Source organism: Abramis brama (genome assembly GCF_963993115.1).
Source record: "Abramis brama genome assembly, chromosome: 20".
Classification (NCBI taxonomy): Eukaryota; Metazoa; Chordata; class Actinopteri; order Cypriniformes; family Leuciscidae; genus Abramis; species Abramis brama.
The window spans coordinates 17,592,580-17,613,869 of NC_139982.1; the positions used below are offsets into that span (position 1 = coordinate 17,592,580).

The 21,290-nt window shown below is 38.5% G+C and overlaps 1 protein-coding gene across 1 annotated transcript in view; it reads left to right on the forward strand.

Annotated features, from left to right (window-relative positions):
- Positions 1 to 21,290, forward strand: part of roraa (RAR-related orphan receptor A, paralog a) — a 295,869-nt gene that overhangs the window by 195,452 nt on the left and 79,127 nt on the right. The window contains exon 2 of the mRNA XM_084094276.1: positions 8,645 to 8,674. Coding sequence (XP_083950402.1) covers positions 8,645 to 8,674 — 30 coding nt within the window. The remainder of the gene's footprint in view (positions 1 to 8,644; positions 8,675 to 21,290) is intronic.

Genomic DNA, 21,290 nt, shown 5'->3' on the forward strand with positions numbered 1-21,290 from the left:
CAGTACCAATCATTTACGTTAGCGTCTGCACTAAGCCATTTGGCTGATATCTCTAAATAAGCTCTAACTTTAATAATGTTCGACCAAGGGAAAAAAAGCTTCTGGGGGGGTGTTTGGCTCGAGGTCATGGTGCAAAGGACCCTAGGTTGAAATTACTCTGAACCATCCCTTTAAAAACTTACTCCGTTGTTATCTCACTGCATAACTAAAGACAATTTGCTTATTTTATATGAAAAGATAAGACTGGCTTTGTTCCAACTTTATGATAAAAGTTACATCTTGATCACTCAAGCTCCCATATGGTGAGCTATGTCTAGTATGCTAGACGAATGGGCATCTGAAATAGCTCTTGGCTCTCAGATATGTTAAATGTCTCCATATATGTTTGGTGTTTTGTTAAGTCAGCACCGTAGAGCAGCAAGTGTGTGAAGTCTGGTTAGAAAGACATAAAACTCAAATTCCTTAGCTGAACCACAGACCACAACACTGATTTTCTCTCACACACACACACACACTGAAAGATTAGTTCTTCTCTTGTGTCCGCAATTGGTTAATGCGGCAGCAATCTCCGCCCGAGGAGACGACTTTGGTTTAATTAAATGAATTTATTTATCTATTTATTTAACATTTTGTACACTCCCTGTCCTGGCCTTCACCCGAGGGCAAATTTAGCTTCTCACCATAAAGTAAACATATCTGAGCATAATGCAAGCGCTACATGGAATATAATTCTTAGCATGGGAAATATTAGTGAAGGAAAAATATCTAAACATGTCAGCATAGACTCAGCATAATTTGTTTTTATGAACATGGCTAAACCGACGACTTCAGTGGGACGTTCTGTGTCACCGGGGTCCAGTCAAATATTTTACAGGGTGGTCTTGTTGAATGCTGGGAGCTGTGTTTATGATGGTGGGTTCAGGTTTCATGGGGAGCTCAGCTGGGGATCATGCACAGATTATTAAGGAATGGGAATCCTGGAGTGTGGGAGAGAACGGGGCCCTCCATCCTCCCGAGTCATGTCTGCTAGCTGATCATCTGAATGAGCTAAAGATGCCAACAAAAGCTCATGCTGCAAGTGTGGGGATTGAGAAATTATAAAAGTATTTACTATCAGGTAGAACTCACAATTTAACCTGTTCATACAACAGCTACAAAAGTCAGTTCCCTTTTAGCATAGCCATTGTCCTATTAACTAGCGCAGTTTCTCAATATGCATTCTTAAGTAATCTTGTGTTCTTGTGCTGCGCCAAAGTCCGGTTCCAATACTCAAGAAAATACAGAGAACACATAAAAGTACCCAGATGTGTTCCTGATATCGAGATATGTGCTCAATGGTCAGTTGAGCAACAAGATCACAGCACATTTCACTTCTCACAAAGATGCAATCTGTGTCTTTGTGTCCTTTCGAGTTTGTTCTTTCAAGGTAGCCTGGCAAGAGGGCGCAAGTCAGTTATTTGCGTTCTTAACATTGAGAAACAGCCTAGTTGTCCACTGCTGTTTCATTCACATAACCCAGCTGTATCAAACTCACTCTCAAAATTTGGTTGTGAGTCCTGAAAGTTTTAGGTCAGGGGTTTTCAACTGGCCCTTGAGGTCCACTTTCCTGCAAAGTTTTGCTCCAACCCTAATCAAACACACCTGAACAAGCTAATCATGGTATTCAGGATTACTAGAAAGCTATAGGCAGGTGAGTTTGATCAAGCTTGGAGCTAAACTGTGCAGGTAATCGGACCTAGAGGGCCAGATTTTGAGAGAACACCTGTTTTAGTGTTTGTTGTTGTAGTTTTAGTTTTAGTGAGTTCGGTTATAGAATACCGATGTCACTCTGGTTTACATGTATATCTGAACTGTTTTTAAATGTATTTTGCTACTGTGTGAACGTAGCCAGGTAGAGATGTGCGAAGGGACCTTGTCTGCAATGGTGTGTAGCCGCAGTGGACAACAAGCAAATGTAGAGTCAGCATTATAAGGAATAACTATGTATTATCTGTATTTCCTTCCAATCAGCTGATTACTGTATCCTCACGTGCGCGCCACTAACGACTCCTGCGCCTGGGTCCGTAATGGTTCTGCTGCGTTGTGGGAACGATTTACCGTAATCATCATTTGTTTAAGTACTCGGCTGAATGAGCTTCTGTTGTGCTGCATCTTAGCAATAACAATGGCGCTTACCGTCCGGACTCCCTGCGGTACAATTAAAATTCCGTTGGAGTCTCCAATCTGCCTGCCAGCCATGCCTGCTGTTCATGTGCCCTTCCTGGGCCTACGTCAATCCCCTTTGCTGCTATGTATAATTCACAAGCTACCAGACAATATTAGGGACTTACCTGGAGACTCCTGAGCTTGAGAATGCAGTGAAGTTCGGGATGTCCGGCCTCGTGAATTCTAAACTGACCTGTGTCTGTGACCTTTAGATCAGTGGTTTTAGTGGTGACATGTCTGTTCTGATCAGGACAGCAAGGAAACCATTGCTAAATGCCAATAATTAAATGCAACTGGGTTTGGGTTTAATCCTTAATCTCGTCCTGAAGCAAAACCAGTTGAGAAGCACTGCTCCAGAAATGCTCCTCTACTTGTTAACTGTGGTCTTCAATTTTATGTGATTTGTCTCAACAACAAACTTCTGCTTGGTTTCTCGTCATGTTCTCCTTTTCAACGTGACACTACGACAATGTAATTTCTACGTCCTCTAAAACTAATTTGGATGTAAATCTGCTATTTGTGGAGATGTCAGATGGCGAATTGTTCAGTGGGAACCTGTGGAGCCAGCCACGGCGGCTTGATTTTAGTTAAAACCAATTAGAAATGACCAGAAATAACAGCGCCTGGAGATGAAGTCATTTTTCTCTTGAACCTCCCTGGAGAGTGCAAGGCCTCTCTACGGAGTTCCTTAAGCGTTTTAGAATATTAGGAGGAGAGATGATGAAAATCGTCAAGCTTTTTTAATCATTGCATTTTGCATTTGAAAGTTTATGAAGTATAATAAGGCTAAGTGTGTCAGTGCAAAACGGGTAAGAGAATGACTTTGACGAAACAAAACTTGGATGACATCCGTCCTCTTTTCTGATTAAATAACTCTACTTATGATTGAGAAGGTGAACTGTCATAAGAAAATACACGTTATGTACAATTCAATAGCACGTGTACACGAAGGATATAATAAACTGCTTGACTTGTATGGATCATTGCACAGTTCTTGCAAAAGCATTCTTGGTTTTCATAATATGAGTTATGGGTGGAGATGAGATCTGTAATAATAATAACAAAACATTGTAAACCGCAGTATGATAACTATTTGATTATCTAAGAAAGGTAATGCTTTCCATACAGTGCATAGTATGTTTAGACAAGACTTTACCGTACATTTTTAAGCTAGGCAGTATAATCTGCTAAATAATTGTATTTTCTGACCAGCTTAAGGCATCCGTGGCTGCGAAACCAAAGTGTTTTCTATAATTTAGATGACAGGATGAATGATTCATGAAAGGTTATTGTCAGAGATAGGATGGGCATAATCTTGTCACTTGATGATGTTGTACCTCAAACAGAAGTTGATGAAAATCTATCCAAACAGATCTGAGGTTGTCACAATTTCCCTTTAGCATTTGTCTATGCCATGACTAGTTTCTTGACTCGTAAGGGGAAACTTGTAGAATTCAAAAAATGCTCTTTTACTGCAAGATGTTAATAGACACTAGTCCATCCATACCCCATTTTTGTAACCACCAAACCTGAGGGTCCACTCCTGAATTTATAGCATTTTCCGTTAGCATTTAGAATAAAATGTACAGTTATGTGCAGAATTTACCAAAAGCTCTGTAAGTCTAAACAGATCATAGAAACCATTAGGTCTCTAGAATCTACTTTTGCTTACAATGCTTTTGGGAAACGCAGCCATGTTCAATAAGCTGAGTTTGTGGCCTGTTGTTTAGCGCAGTGGTTTTCAACAGTCCTGGGAACCTACCGCTCTGCACATTTTGTATGTCTTCTTTATTTAACACGCTTGATTCAGGTCATCAGCTTGTTAGGAAAGAGCTCAATGAACTGAACTGAGTGAGTCAGATAAGGGAGACATACAAAATATGCACAGCAATGTGTAGAGGACTGACAGGAAGCAAAGTGGGAGAGAGAAAGGGGGACAGGATCTGGAAAGCTACCCAAGCCGAGACTCGAACTAGAGTCACTCGAAGCGCAACCACGCTACATATTAAAGTGCTGCCCATGAGGCTATTGGCTCTGATGTCCCATGTCATTCTTAATGTCAACGGACAGCCCACTCTTCGATTTTATTGCAGAATTATGTTGTTGCAGAAAAGTCCAAGAACGTTTCTTGTCTTGAAATGCCTACCAAAAAAGAAAGGTCCTTTTTTATTGTTATAATACAAATTACGTTCAGTCCAGGACCATTTTGTGTAATTCTAGCATGCCTACCTAAAACCAGAGTCTATTCTTCCAATATATCACAATTGCGTTAGGGTCCACCGACCCTCAAGCAAGCCACCCATCTTTATCTCTGTCATCATCCCCTACTCAGCTGTTACTTTTCCAGAGGTGTCTATACCAGCCTTGTCCTTGTATGGCTGAGAGAGCCACTGTCCTCCTCCCTCGCCGGTCTCCATAGACTGAACAGTGAATGAGGATAAGTGTGAAGCAGCAGTCAATGAATCAAGCAGTCTGACCGGCAGCAGCCGGGGGGGAAGAGAGAACGTTGAGCGGGCCCCCCCACGGGACTGGCCTCGCATTAGGAACTTCCTCGCCTGTGTGTTTCTGCCACAGGTTAAATGGATCGTTCCCATTAGCTCGGTGAGGGGACAGCTCCATTACGTCAAGGAGACTCTAACTTTGAATGTCACGGAGTGCCGAACCCTAGCGCAGCGCGTCAAGCACCCTGCCGGAGAGGCCTCGCTGACAATAACCATCCATGATAATCATTTGCTGTCAGGTGCTAAGGAAGCTGGAATTATGATGCACAGCCTGCCCGACGGACCAAGACACAGAGCGCTCTTTAGTCCCGCTGGTTGGGTGGTGAAAGAAGCTTCTTGCTCACACATCTCGGGTCTAAAAATTTTATTTGGACCCCGCACACATCCTTTATGTTCTGATATGAGTCTGCTTTCAGCATGTTTCTTATCGGTTTACACTGGGATTTGGATAAGGAATAAAGACCCTGCCTTGTGCAGGTCTGAGACCCCTTTTTTTTTTTTTCTTAAACATGAGCATGACACGGTTTCACCAGGAGAAGCTGTCCCAGATCAGCGTGACACTGTCACCGTGTTTTTCCCATCTGCAATACAGACGGCTTTACCTGGCAAGGAATGTGGACTGCTTGGCCTTTTGTGGCAGATGTGCTAAAGGTTAACTTCAAACAGTCATCAGTGTGCTCGGCATATGGAATCTACAAGAGGAAGAAAGCTTTGAATTATGGCCGTGGACATGCTTAGAATATTTTCCAGGAAATACCCTGAACCTTCTTATCCACATTGTTTGTCCCTGACAGTTTTTATGAACAGTAATATATTATGATTGTGAAATTCTTTTTTTATAGTTGGGTTACGTCTTTTTTGAATGGTTTTATAATAGGTAACTGTATGCACACAAAATAATGTCTAGATTATATCAGTTTTGTATGACTTACCTGTAGACATCCGGAAAGATGACCTTTTGCTTGGCTGATGCAAACAGTGGAAATTATCATGAGTAAGTCTTTAACCTTTCATGTCCACAAAAGATAACAAGCATTTTTTTATTCTTTTTTTATGTCAGAGCCAGTGTCACATCTGAAACCATTGTTTTGTGTGCATGTACTATGAGGATGGTACAATATGTTTTGGCAAATCATGTTGCATCTGTCATTGTTTCATCATCCATTCATCCAATGTTTTTTTTTTACCTCTATCCACCATTTCCAACATCCATCTGTTTGTCTTCTTATCTGTTCTATATCATTCTATCTATCCATCCTTCTAACATTCTATCTTTTTATCGCTCTATTGTTCTTTTTCTATCGTTCTGTCATTCTCTTTTTAGCATTACAATGTCTATCGGTCTATCTGTCGTATCTTTTGTATACTGTCCTCCAGTAGAATTTCTGAATTTCACAGCACTTTGTGACCGCAATCATGATACCGTCCTTTGAAGAAGGCCGGACATGCTTTTTCCATCTGTCAAGGATGGACTCACCTCCAAACCGACCCATCACCCCATCTTCCAGTGGAGTAGACATAACCTGGCAGGCTTCACTGGTGTCAGGGCCTAGACCCAGACCCCCTCCAGCTCCAAACTCTGTTCACCCATTGGTTCCCTGGCCCCTTCCCTTTGCACCCTCCAATCATAGCCCTCCCAATGACACCTAGAGGAGGAAGTGGGCTCTCTCCCTACCCCTCCCCTCTCTCTCCTAGCAACAGGCCATTTTTCTGACCGAGCCTAGCGTCCTCTTTTTGACAGTAATGATTTCCGAGCAAGTACAATTTTTTGTGTTAAGATTGGTTTTCATATCTGTAAGTGACATTGACAGAATAGCTGTTGTGGTTTGGGAAGGATCAGAGACAGATAGCTGATAGTTCTACAGAATAAGGATGGGAATCACATGGAGAGAGAGGGAGAGATAGAGAGGGAGGACAGGGCAAGAATGAGTGATAGTGACAGAAGTTGGATCAAAGACTGACGGTGTCCTCACATTCTTCTTACAAAGTTCATGAGGTATCTGATAACTACAGAGCGCAACCTGTTTTGTTTCATGCTGTATGATAGAATGCATGGTAGAATATATGGGGTTTTTTCCCTCAGTGTTGTGTGGTTTTGTGGTTTTTCCTCAGGTATGCTTTTGCAAGCATGTTCACAAAGTTATCTCTGAAAGGCTTAATGTCACCTAAGCTGTACTATATTTTTTAAGGCATTAAATGGCTATTTTAGCCATTATTTTAGGCTCCTGTTGTAAGTAATGCAGCTTTTCTAAAACCTTTATAACTTTATCTCTTTTGTGGAGTACAAAAGAAGATATTTTGGGAGAGTGTTGCCTTTAGAATGCTGTTTCATGTTGAATTTTACAGGCATGTTGCTTTGAACTTGAAAATATATAGTCTACTGTAGTTTAGCTATTTTCAAATTACTGAAACCTGTCGTCCACTCTTAAAAGATTGAATGTTATGAATCCTCTAAACCAAACTAAACCAAAATACTATTCTGTAGTGAATAAACAGGCCGATATCAATGACCCCTCCCTTTTCCAGCCAGAGTTTTAACCATGACAGTTACTGGACAGTTATTTCATTTGTAAAAATCGAGAGCTCGCCAGGAAAGAAACTGGTCCAAATCACATGGAATGGATAAATGGCTTATTCCCTTGGACCCTCCCTGTTGTTTCACATCATTAGACTAGAAGTGTTTCCTTAAAGAGATAGTTCTCTAAACTAAATTTAATGTCATAATCATAATTTACTCACCCTCATATCGTTCCAAACCTATATGACTTTCTTCAGTGGATCACAAAAGATGAAATTTTGAATAAATACTGGTCACTTTTTTCCCCCGTGCAGTTACAATTAATGGGTTTGGAACGATATGAGGATGAGTATTGAAGGATTGATGTGATTGAATTATGCCTTTAATATTTTCAGTTACACTGGCTCCTATAGAGTGAGACCTTTGTGTTTACCACAATGTTACTATCGGCCACAGCTTGACGTCATATTTTGGTAATTGCCATTTACCCCCATGCTGAGTGCTTTGTGATTTGATTGCAGGTGTAAGTTACAAGAGGAATATTGCTTGTTTGTTTCTTTGTGTAATGTTGTTGTTGGACAATGTGCTTCCAGTGATAGCATTGTTGATCTGTGAAGCTTTACAGGAGTGCCTTAAGTTTCGCTTCTGGGTCCTTTCTGTGTTTTTGCTGGCGTGTCCTCAGGTGCATCTGTGTGCACGTGTGCCTGCTCATTTGCTTTACTGTCTTTGACTTGTATTCCCCCTTCCCTCAAAAAAACATCTGAAGCATCGTTATCGCCGGCCAGAGCTCTTTTTATTTTCTGTGGAATTACTGAATCATGTCAGCTCGACGTCCCTTGAGTTTCAAATGCAAGCTGTAGAAAAATTAGCCATTGCTTCCGCATGACAAGTGGGATCTATTAGTCTGCTGTAGCCCATAGAGCATGAGCACGCTCGGTCCACATGGGACCCTCTGTTTCAGCAACATGCACACACATCCATCCGTGCCTCTGTGGCATTAGTCATGCTTTATTAAGGTCAGACATAAAGATGCACTCTGTGCTTCCGGGCTACACCAACAGACATGAACATATTCACAGATCTGTTTAGCATTCTGTATGTGATTTCCTGTTAATTTCCATTGCGTGGAGGTCAACTATGACAGCAAGGCAACTGCCCGGCCCGTGTGACGGCAACATACTGACCTGCCTGACCTTGCTTAGACACAGCCTGTGGCAGTGCTAAGAAGCATTAACACAGTCAAAGCTAGCTTTTGGCTCTCGGTCAATGTCACGGCTTACAGCATCTCCGTTCCAATATGCTGTCCGCTTTCTCTGTAATTTACATTGCTTTCAGCTGTACACGACTGTATGTTTGCACACTGTTTATTTGAAATAATGAAAAAAAAGTAATATTGTTGTTTTTTTTTAATCTTTTGCAGGTATTTCAGTAACAAAGAAGACACACACTTGTAAGTAATTATTTTTCTTTTAATTAAATGTTCATTAAGTTTAATAAAATTTTCATTTGATTACTCTTTTTATTGCATTTTTGAAGACTATATAAATATAAGTTTTATTTAGTTGTGTTTTTCTTCTCCAGGAATTGTGTGTGTATCTGTGTGTGTGTATGTATGTAATATAAACGCGCTTGTGTGTGTGGTCAGCAATATTGGTGCTGTTTCTAAGGCTATTTCTCAGTTATATTTTCACTGCTGCTATTATTCATTTAAGAAATCTCAATCCCTCATAGGAATCATGTGATTTTCTTCTGAAGGAGAAGGTGCTGTATTATCTACTCTGCTTGCTCTTTGAAAACAAGGATGCGTTTTGTGCATGACCTTCGCGAGTGAGGTTAAAGACGATTTCCTTTTGATAAGTCTCTGAGAGAGATATGGATCAGCTTTGGAGGGAAGGCTGTAGAATCTCTGACAAGTTGCATATGTGACCTTTTGGGACTCTGTGCATTAGATTAAGTATATCAGTGACTTGATCTTCGTTTCAAGTTTTGTTGTGTTTGCAGTTCGGTTCAATTTCACACCTGAGCTTCTGAAGAGATGTTAAAAGCTGATTTTTTCAATACATTTCTTCAGTGCTTGGGAAGCTACTTTAAAACTGTAGCTTGTCAAGCTACTCGTAATTTAAAATAGTTCAACTTGTCAAGCTTACAATAATGTCACATTTTGTCACACCGGCTGCTACTTTTCAAGTATTTGATACTGGAAAATCAACACTATTTTGACCAAGATTCACTACTGAAAACAGTAGTTAAGCTATTAGTGTCATTAGCTTTGCTAGCTAGTTAGCATTGACCAATTTCTGAGAGGCTGTATTTGTTTTGCATTCTAGTCAGCTGTAAATCTAGCTAATGAAAGCTCATCTTGTCATTTCATATAAAAATACTTCCATCCTTTCATCTGTCTACGTTCAACTTGACTTGTTGAAAGGCTGTAGAAATATCCAGTTGTAGCTGTCTTCTCCATTCATCCAGCACAAAGGTTGATCTTTCATCCTTTCTTCCAGGGCCCTACTGCTATCTTAATTACGGTGCTGATCACTTCTCCTTAACAGAAGGAAGTGAAATCAAAGAACGTTTCAAGTAAGAGGGTTCAAAGCCACGGACCGGACTTCACTATTTAATCTAAATGAAAGAAATGCTAATGACGCGTGTCAGAGAGAGCGCAAGAGGCAGTTAGAGAGAAAGAAGAAGAGAATGAAGTGTGAAGATGACATGTTAAGGCTCAAGGGTCAAAGGGCACTGTTTGACAAAGAAAGGGTTAAAAAAAATACATTATGTGTTGAGAAAGGGTCTTGCGAGTTACGAAAGTGTGTATCGCTCAGCATGATTCATGCTAAGGACGGTTTTAGTTATGAAATCAAACTTGACCCTAATTGCTTTCAATAGTAATAAGGAACCTCTCAGGACACCCTAGCAACCACCTAGCAATGCCCTAGCAACCTCATTGATATATGTTAAAAAATGATTGGTCCAAACTTGCTAAATTTTGCTTTTTAATGTCAACATATCATTGAATTTCCTGTTGCACATGAAAATGCGCTGTATTGGATAAACTAAAATGGTGTTCATGCTGACTTAACTGAAGGGATCAGCTGAGATTGGATAGAGAATTCACAGGATGTGTGTGTTGGTTGGGGGTTGTGCAAATGTGCGTTTTGCAATTGAATAGACTGCATATGCAGTCATAATGCATTCATGGAAGCAACTGAACTGGAATGTGCTCATACCCATGCTCATATGCACATGCAAACACACACACCCAAGGCTATAACAACTAAACATTACATTTACACACATTTCCCCCAATCCAGGGTTGCCATGTCTGTGAGACAAAGACAGCCCAATGACCAATCCAAACTAACCCAAACTAGCCTAATAACAAAGAAAACCAGCACAAATATGGTAATTAGAAATATGCTATTGTTTTTAGGCTATGTTTGCACGACAACGATGTACTAAAATTCTTTTCGATTTGCATTCTGGTGGAGTCAACACTAGTTTCCAAAAGTCAATCTAAAGATGATTTGGATTGCCTGATTTCACAAAAAATTGCATAGTAGGCTATATGATGGCCACAGACTTCAGACTATGATTATATGTAGTCAGGTGATATCAAACATGTTTTGGGCCTATTTTAGAAAACTTGTTGTTTTCATTTGTCATGAGATTGTTGTGTTCGGGAAGGTATTGAAAGTCTGTTGTTATTTAGTAGTGTATGATGCCCTGTTTTTCTCAGTCGGCGAATGTGAGGCCTAGTGTTTTGTAAAATTTAAGTTGTGTAGTGTATTTCAGTCTTTATGGTGTAATGTGAGTAAAAACATTAACTATACCTTTATTTAAATTATTTCACATGTAAATTCACTTGTTCATTTCTACCGTTTTTCATATCTACAAAAAGTTTTGGTTGTTTTTAATCTTAGGTTTTTTAATATGTATTTTTTTGTATTTTGATTGTGTTCATAACAACACTTGGCATTCTATAAAAATAGTATTCTTCTTACCTGTTTTGACTTGCAGAAAACAACAACCCGCAGCAGCAGTAACCCTGCAGTCTCAACCACACACACTCTTTGCAAACTCTCATCTTCCCACACACACATCACACAGACTCATCAGCCTCATCTCTCCACTCTTGCCTGGATGATCAAAACCGTGGAAGCAGCTCACCGGTCCCCTCATCAATATAAATTACAGGGCAGCTGTTGGCTAGCAGGCACTTTCCCGCTCCCTCTCGGCCTCCCCTGGCTGCACGTTCAGCCTTTAATAAGCCTGAGCACTTTCTCGAAGAGAACAGATACTTCAGTTCTCCTCTTTACGACCCACCGGTCGCTTCTCTGACCAACCCAATGTTATTCTGAAGTGCCACAGAGACAAAGCCAATGTATAAACGAACATTCAGTGTTGGAAAAACGAACATTCAGGTCGAATTTCACTTCAATTAAGTACATAGAATAATTGGTTGTATTTTTTTTTCTTTTTCGGTGGCCAATATAATGAGCATTGTTACAGAATTTTGCTCAAAAATTAAATAAATAAATACACTTTCAAAACTACATGCAAACTTTTGAAACTATTTTCAGCTATTAATTGGCTAATTGAAAAAAAATTGTCACATGACTCATTCAAAAAATAGATAAATGGTTCATTTTTCAACTTTAAGAACATTTTTCATCTACAATCACCCAGTCTAGTACAATTATCGACTGAAGTGATGCGGAAAATCATTGATTAATCGGCCTGGCCAATATATTTGTTTACTATTATTAAGTGAATACAGCATTTCTACATTTGCAAAATACAAAAAAAAAGCAGTTAGCAAACAAGTTCAAGTCCATCCCCCATTTCATTTCCTTTTAATTAAAGGGCAAAATAATGTATAAAAAGTTAAACTTTTAAAACAGAAAAGGATGCAGAGTACGAGAAGTGAGAAGTGCAAATTTCACTTTTTCTAATTGTAAAGTTTCACATTTCTGAAAAGGCTGTTCTTTTAGTCGTCATTTGTATGACTGGAATAGACACTCTCAGACACTCTCAAGTCATTTGAGAATGTGGCATAAACACTGACTGTGAAACTTTCCCCACAGGCTCTGTTTTACTGCACAGTTTCAAGTATGGTTTTCTTTACGTTTGAACTTGACATTTTTATGGCCGGCCTTTTTATATAGTGCTACTGCGAGGCCATGTGGTTCGTTCTGGCAACAGACTCTTTTCCTTAGATAAACAGTGCTGTTTAATAGCTCTTTGAGAGGAAAAACACAACACCAGACAGGAATTAAGTACTTAGATGTCTCCTGTTAAGAACGGGGTGTTTCAAGGAATTTAAATAAATGACAGAAAGAAAATATTGTCCTATAAAAGTTCAATAGGACTTTTAGTACAAAAGTACTTGTTTTCAAGGCCAATTCTTTTGTTCAAGCTTTTCGGACAGGAATTAACTTGATTAAATATGTAGAAGAAAATATTAGTGTTTTCCTGTGGGGAACTCTGTGGTTTGCTAAGATGGCAATTTTCAAATGTGGCTATGCAGTTTATTGGGTTTTTATGGGTAGACTGTAAAAAAATAAAAAATAAAAATAAAAAAAATAATAATAATAATAATTGTTTTAACTTAGAGTTAGTGTTTGTTCTGAGTCCTGAAAATTTTAAGTTTAGTCAAATTAAATATCCAAGTTGTCACTTAGTACAATTTCACATTTCAAGTTGACTTAACTTAAAATTTAAAGGCAGCACAAATACTTACTTTTTTTTAAGTTGAAACTATATATATATATTTTTTTTTTATTATTATTATTTTTTTACAGGTGGTTGTAAAAAAAAAATAAAAAAATTGTAAAACTGGCTGCATAGAGAGGTTATAGATCAAGCGCATATTTTGAGGTGCGATTCATGTTTGCAACAGCGGTACTGCTAAACTTCTGAAAATTGACATTGCTAATTATTCCCACATCCATATAATTACGCGCTGGTAGAATGTGATTCATATTTTGAATGCAGTAGAGTCCAGAGATGAGATGGTGTTGTTGTAACCTGTCTGGGACGCGACATGTTGATAAGATGCACTAGGTGATTGCAGGCAGTAGACTAGGATTTAATCTTTTATTTGCGTATGTATGTTTGCCTGTAGGTGTGTGTGTGTGTGTGTGTGTGTGTCAGCTCTCATATCACAGAGCTGATCCCTGGCCAGAGAAAACGTCTGTCTCGCCAAGTCGCTGCACCTTGAGAAAAAACAAACAAATAAAAAAAAAAACAGATCAGCAAAATGATTAAGGCCATGAATCTAGCATTGTGTTACTCAGTAACAGATAGCAGCTCTTTTGCAGCTAAACAGCATGTTTGCATGTATGGCTACTTCAGGTTTAAAGCTGAAGTGTGTCATTTCTGTTCCATTTGCATCAACAAATGCAAGTACAAAAATTATTGTTTTTAAACTGGTTTCCTGAACACTCCCCTTGTCTGCTATTGGTTGAACAAACAAATAGTCCCGCCCCAAACTCATTCCATTGCCTGAGCCAGTGTTGCTATGCTAAGCTGGTCGGGATATTCGAACAAACGGCAGTGTTTTTAAAACACCACAGAGACACATTGTGTACACTGTGAAATCAACCTGCAAATGCTTTAGTTAAAAGGTACTTACAGTCTCTTTCTTTATTGCGTCAACTTATTTCCTATTGAAAAAAGGAAGTTGAGATGAAATGATATCGAAGGTCCTCTAAAGGTTATTGCTATTGTTATTGTTATTGCTAGTTAGAGGCAGGTGGTACTGGGAAAAGGACTTTCTAGAGGACATTTGATTGGAGAAAAATTTGGACACGCCCATGAGTGCAGGATAAGTCATCGCTGTTTTTAATGCATTTTTCTAGAGGAAAAAAAGTCAAGTCACCTTTATATAGCGCTTTTTACAATACAGATTGTTTCAAAGCAGCTTTACAGAGATAAGAGGCTGTAGATTTTAAGTAAATGCACTAAAAAATAATTTTTATCATCTTTCAGGAGTATATTACCACATAGATAATGTAAAAGTTAGCACACATGGACTAAAAGCCACACAACTTCATTTTTTGAATTCATGGGGTCTTTAAATATGTATGCATGTCTTATTTCCCGGCAAATACCGAATAATAAACATGCAATCTACTAGCATGCACATGGAAATCTGCCTAGATTTATGTGATATTCTGAAGTTGTCAGAAGCTTGGGGTATGAAGCACAGAAGATAAATGGGCTCGGTATTACGCTATGGTTTGTTATTCTATCGAGAATTATTCTCTCCTAACGCATTGTTCTGCCATGATGCTGTTAGTCATGGATGACAGGTATTGAGCAAATGAAGTATTTGCTTGTTTAGGGCGGCACAGAGAGAGCGACAGCTGTAGTGGTGGAGCCCGTCTGAGTCCCGTACAGGTTAGTCGTGACCACAGGGACCCAGAGACATTGATCCAATGAGAGAAAGAGAGTGGGGAACGTGAAGAAAGGCAGAGAGAGAGAGAGAGAGAGAGAGAGAAAGAAAGCGATGGAAAGACAGATTGATTGGAATGGAGTCTGGAAAAAAGGAGGGAGAATTTGAGTGAGCGAGCTGTAGAGAAGGCTTATCTGTCTCCATAGCGAGGACAGGCTGTGTCAGTGTTTATTGAGAAGCATGGCCTCACCCTTGCCAGTTCATTTGTTTACCGCCCCATCCAGCACTGAGAGAGTCACAAAGAGCCAGCCATGCTAATCTCAATCAAACGATTAAGACATTATGGCCGACCTCGCCGAAATATTAATGGGTCATTCTACAATACGGGTTCCTCTTGTGTCCCTCGCATGTATAACAATGACTTACAATAAATAGTTGATGCTAACTTTTGCTGTTACATTTTTTAAACATTTGAAAGTTTTTTCATTTAAAAACTCTTTTTTTATATCATATGGATTTTGGCATATCCACACGTTTGTTTTGTTTTTTTCTTAAGTAACTTTAGTAACCTTAATAAGGATCTATACAAGGAAGACTATGCACTGTTTTTTACATTTGATCACTTTATTCAATTTCTGTAGGTAGTATTTCTTACCTGAATTCTACTGTTAGACCTAACTTACAAACTTAAAGCACTGTTTATTTCATTTCGATCTTTGTTCTATTGTATTTATTTGTTAAGAGCAGTGAGTGATTTTCTCTTTGTTTTTTGTTGTTTGAATTCAAATTAAGGAGGTTTAGGCTACTGTCACTTTAAGAACTAATGCACGGATCCAATGATACACATCTAATTTTCTCCCAACTGTTTACTTTCACTGAATACCGACTGTTTAAAAGGATACTCGCCAAAACGGGCAGTTTGATATATTTTTGTGTGTATTTGTCTTTTCAAGCACGAAAATTAAACACTCGCACGCTGTCAGAGAGTCCACTTGTCCATATGTGCACACACTAAACCATCCCGAATTTATCTCTCCCCAAATCGTCCCTCCCTAACATTTTCCTCTCATTCTTATTCATTGATGAAAACATTGATAGATTTTTGTTATAGTTTTAGTCTCGTTGTCATCTGTGAACAAAATGACGTTGACGACAACTATTATGAAAATTATTCATCAATGCAATTATCACTGTTAACTAATGTACAGTATTATTAGAAAGACTTGAAGTTTTGACCCAGGTTGTGTGTCAACCATGTTACCATTACATTTTCCCCCTTTTAAAGTAATTAACTGTTCCTTTAATCACAATGATATGTTCATCCTTTCAAAAAATCAGTGTCATGCAGTTTGAGAACACTTAAACACATAATTTGTTGCTACAATGTTTAAAATCATACTTTAAACAAATATGTGCTTTTAAAAGTAGAAAAGTCACTCGTTTCATAGAATGCAGACTTTCCTAACGAACAGCTGCGCAATGCATAAACATGTATTGATAACCAATATTGAAAATGCGATAAACAGTACCCATTCAAATGATTAATCAAACATGGATTTCACAACTTCCTTTTCTTCGATGTTTCATGGCAATTCATGAATCATTATTTATAAGTTGTCATTGTAGAGAGGTCGTTTGCTGGAACTTGGACGAGAGCCGCCTATGGATAATCTAACGCTGTAGGGATTTATTAAACATAATCATGCTGTACACAGCCAATAATGCATCCCAGCAGTGGTCTGACATATTTCTGTTGCGGAGCTAAAACGTAAATGAGAGTTGTATGGGAGAGCCTGTTTGTTGAAATACATTTAATCTTCTTGTCTTGATTTGGCATATAGCCTCTCTGAGGAAAAATTTATATGATGATTTCGTCAACTTCATAACTTCATCTGGAGTTATGTGCTCCAGATGAAGGGCTGGAAAGTACTGAACGGATTTAAGAGTGACACGAGATCGAGAAGCAACAAGTCACCAAGGCGTGACCTTCAACATCTTGTTTTGTAAAGACTGACATATGGAAGAGATTTGTTATATGGCTTCTATCAAGAGAAGTTATGGTCACAGCATGCCACGGTGTATGTTTTTTGTCACGCCAGTTGGCTAAGTGCTTGGTAAATGAAGTGAACACAAGCTCGTCAGGAGAGACTGTTTTGAATGGACTTAGCGTCCCAGGAGTGTGTTTTCTGACAAAGCGATTTCGCTCTCAGCATGCCTCAGAAACCCAAAGTTTTCCATCCTCAAACAACAAGAGACACTCGGCGGAAAAAAAAATCAGCGCATTCAAATTGACACTCTCCGATTTTAACAATAGATTATGTTTCATCTTTTTTTCCATTTGTTTGTGCCATGGAAAGAATATTTTCTTTTTGGACACTTTGCCTTAATCCATAATAGCCTGTCATTTTTTTTTATCAGAAATAGGTCAGTATATTCACAACAGGGAAGGATGGGCCGCTTCAGTAAAAAGGAAATCAATAGAGACATCTATTTGTCGTAAACCAGGACAGCGTGATTTTTATCCTTTTCTTCTCTCTCCCTCGATACTTTTTCTTCCATCCACACAAAATGACAGCACGTCATTTTTCAGCAAAAGCATTATGGTCGGCCATTTTGCCGAATTGCAAATGGGCCTTAGTGAATGGGCTTTTTTTGCATAAATTGTATAAATTGAAGCAAGGCTTTTTTTGCTCTTCCATCACCTTCTTTGGCTGAAGCTCTCTAAATGAGAGAGGTTTGACATGATGGTTGCTTTTGTGTCCTTTTTGACCAGGCTGGGGTCTGGCGTGGGGTTGTTACAGAAGGGGTTACTCAAGGATGGGTACTGGGCCCCCTTCAGTTTCTTTGTAGTCACATAATCTGTCTCTTCCCCTCTGTGGTGGGCATGCTTTGTGCCGTCCTCAGCTTCGTCAGCTCTTCTCCAGCCATGCTGTCCCTTTGTGAGTCCCTCTGAACCTGAAAGACCTTGTTGTGAAGAGATGTCAGCCTAGAAAAACAACGGCGAGTGACATGTGTCATGCACACAATGCGTGTTTGTTGTTGTGGATTGTATGCAGAGCTCCATCTGCTAAGGTGGATTACAACTTTGCAGACCGCAGCAAGTGACAGTGGACAGGCACGTGCCTGCGTGGGCATTTGGGCGGCACCATAGTGCACCTGCCTTGCCATTCGGTGAAGTGGCCTTGTACAAGCTAAAGCGGGTTATCTGTCACTCCCCACTTTCTCCATGTCTCATCACTTTTCTGTCTCGCGCAGCCGTCCAGTGGCCGACAAGTGCAGCATGTCAGCATGAAATGAGGGCTTTGATTCATGGGGCAGGACAGAAACGGAGGTCATCTGGCTCCGGCAGATATGAACGCCACTGATGGAGGCTGACTGCTGATGTTTAAGATGGTGCTGATGAAATGTCCTTGTGCCATCATTAGCTTCCTCTACGGTCTGGTGCGTGCAAGCAGACACATTCATGCACACACACACAGAAGACACACACCTAGTCTCCCACAGCCAGAGCTCTGACTAAATGGCGTAAGACCTGGTCCACATCGCAGCTTATTCTTCTGACCAATATTTGATTTATATTTGAAACAATACTTTTATTCAGCAAGGATGCATTCAATTGATCGAAAGTGACAGTAAAGATATTTATAATGTTACAAAAGATTTCTGTTTCAAATAAATGCTGTTCTTTTGAAATTTCTATTCATCAAAGAATCCTGAAAAAAAAAATTGTTTTGGTTTTCACAAAAACATGAAGCAGCACAACTGTTTTCAATATTGATAACTATAAGAAATGTTTTATTTGTCTTCTGCCTTGGTGAGCATAAGAGAATTTCAGAAACTTTTTTAAAAATCTTATGATCCCAAACATACATAATCTTCAGTTGGGTAACTGTGGAAATAAGGATATTAAGATGAACCTTAAGAATTATGCCTCTTCACAAACCATCTTTATTATGTGAGTTACAATGGCAATAACTGTACAAGTGCAGAGACAATTATGCACTCTGGAATAATGAGAACTATAATTATCCTTGTAAAACTTCTGTTTCTAAATTATTCACTTGTAATTGTGTTGAATAAACCATGCAAAAGACTGGGGTTTCCAAAGACATCAGTCTTTCAAATTATAGATACTTTAGAAACCATTGGAAAACCACTTCATAACTGCAGAAGAACAGACTGCAGAAGCTGTATCTCAGAGATTATAGCTGTGTTTATCTTTTGGTCCTAATGAAAGTTGGATAGTTCAAAAACAAAAGCTATCATGACTTCAGAGTACTTAAAATATAGCACTTTTATAGTTTTTATAAATCCTTTTTGAGGATTGAAAGATACAGATATCATTATTTGTGATTGCATGGAAAGCAATGACCGGCACATTATTCAATCTGTGTGTTTCTTAGAGAAAGTACGTCAAACAGGTAATGCAATGATGGCAGAATGTACATTTTTGGGTGAACCATTCTTTTAATACAGAGGAAGGAAAACACTGGCCATATGTCTCGCTGGTTTGTCCTTTTCAGGTCTTTTTTTCTCCTCTACCTGTACCATCTTCCCTCTTTCTCACTGCGTTTTAATGTATCAGCGGTTGTCAGTGCGACTCCACCTGCGCACTTAGCACCTTGCCGGCTTTGTATCCATTCTGATTAAGTGGCAGACTCCTTAATGATGTGGTGGACTCGCTCCAAAGATCAACTTCATTTTTCACCACATGGTCATTAAAGAACTCGCCTCTTTAATTTTTGCTTGCATAATTCAAATCGGTTGCATCCTGCCATATACACTGCAGACGAACACAGAAAAACAGTACAGCTTTTTGACATAAAGTGAATTTTTGACCCTTTAAAGTGAATAGTTCTCGAAAATTAACAGTAACTATTTTTTTTTTTAAGGTATATTAAAGGGACATTACAAACTAAATAGAAAATTCTATCATTTTCCGCTCCACTGTACTGTAGCTTTCAAATCTCATCTACACGCTTTTAATGACACATTTTGGTCGGTTTCTCACACAAATCCATTCGGCATGAATTCAGAAAACTTGAAATATAAGTACATGTAATTCAGACTGTTATTATGGTGCTTTTTATGTGATTTTTGGAGCTTTCATTGTATGGAAAAGAGCAGCCAGGACGTTCTGCTAAACATCTCCTTTTCCAGAAGACAAGAAATCAATGTTTCATTTGTGAACAGGGCCTTTAATATTACATTCCTTAGCCTCGCAGATTACAAATAGCTCAGGAGGAATTTTAAGTTAGATTGATTTGCAGAAAGAAGCGCTCATCACATTTTGGGTTGCGTTAAGAAGCTGTCGTAACGGAGAGAGATTACACTCCTCTAGGAGATGTGTTCCTGAGACAAATGTACATTTACCCAATAATGTACTGGATTACTGAATCAAGGTCGACGCACAGCAACTTTATCCCTTAATCCTGTGTTTTGGTTTCAAACAGCATTTGTCGTCCAAACAGAAAATAAAATGACAAATCTGAAAACAGGAAGAGACATAAGAAGTGGTCTTAAGGTTGGGGGATTTTTTTTTAAATCCTCCAATGAGGTTGCCGCTTTGTTTGCTTATTATAGGAGATGTCTTTTGAGTTCCTGTAACTCAATTGGTAGAGCATTGCGCTAGAAGCGGCAAGATTTCAAGTTTGACTCCCAGGTAATGCACGTAATGAAATGCATTGCTTGAATGTCAGCATGAAATGAAAATCCACGCTATCTATTTTCTAAATGCATGTTATTGATTTTATTATGAAAAAAAATCCATTGTGCATTGTGTCATTTTATATATAATGTTTGGTAACACTTTAAAATATGGTTCCATTTGTTAACATTAGTTTACTAAAGCATTTATTAAGGTCTACTTTAGACATTACTGTAAGTAACTTTGCAACTCACTCTTATTAGAGTATTAGCTGACTATTAGGTTAGGGTTAGGTGTTAGGGTTAGTAGAATAAGTTGACATGTACTTGCAAAGTTACTTATAGTCAGTAGAATTTCTGTTGAAACATCAAAATCAAGCAGACGTCTACCAATACTCTAGTCTAGTGTAGTTGCAAAGTTACTTATAGTTAGTAGTATGTCTAAAGTGGACTATCAACATAGTGTCACCTTTATTAACCTTAGTTCATGTTCATTTCACCATTTACTAATTCATTATTAAAATAAAATTTGTATAGTCACACTTTAGATTAGGGTCTAATTCTCACTATTAACTAACCATTAACTTTTACCTCAATACAATCTTAATTACTGCTTATTATTAATTATTACTATTATTTATAGTTAGTAAGGTATTTGTTAAGTTTAGGTTTTGGGAAGGATTAATGGATGTAGAAAACTGTCATGTAGAATAAGGCATTAATATGTGCTTTATAAGTACTAATAAACAGCCAATATCCTAGTAATATGCATGCTAATAAGCAACTAGTTAATAGTGAAACTTGGACCATTTATATATTATTTAATGGATCAGAAAACTAACCTTAACTAACAGTGAACAGTTGTAATTGTATTAACCACCATTAACAAAGATTAATAATACTGTACAAAAAAAAAAATATATTGCTCACTGTTAGCTAATCCATTAACTACTGTTAACTAAGTAAACCTTATTGTAAAGGTTTTGACCATTTTTTTTGACCTAGTAATGTTTAACCATAATGTCAT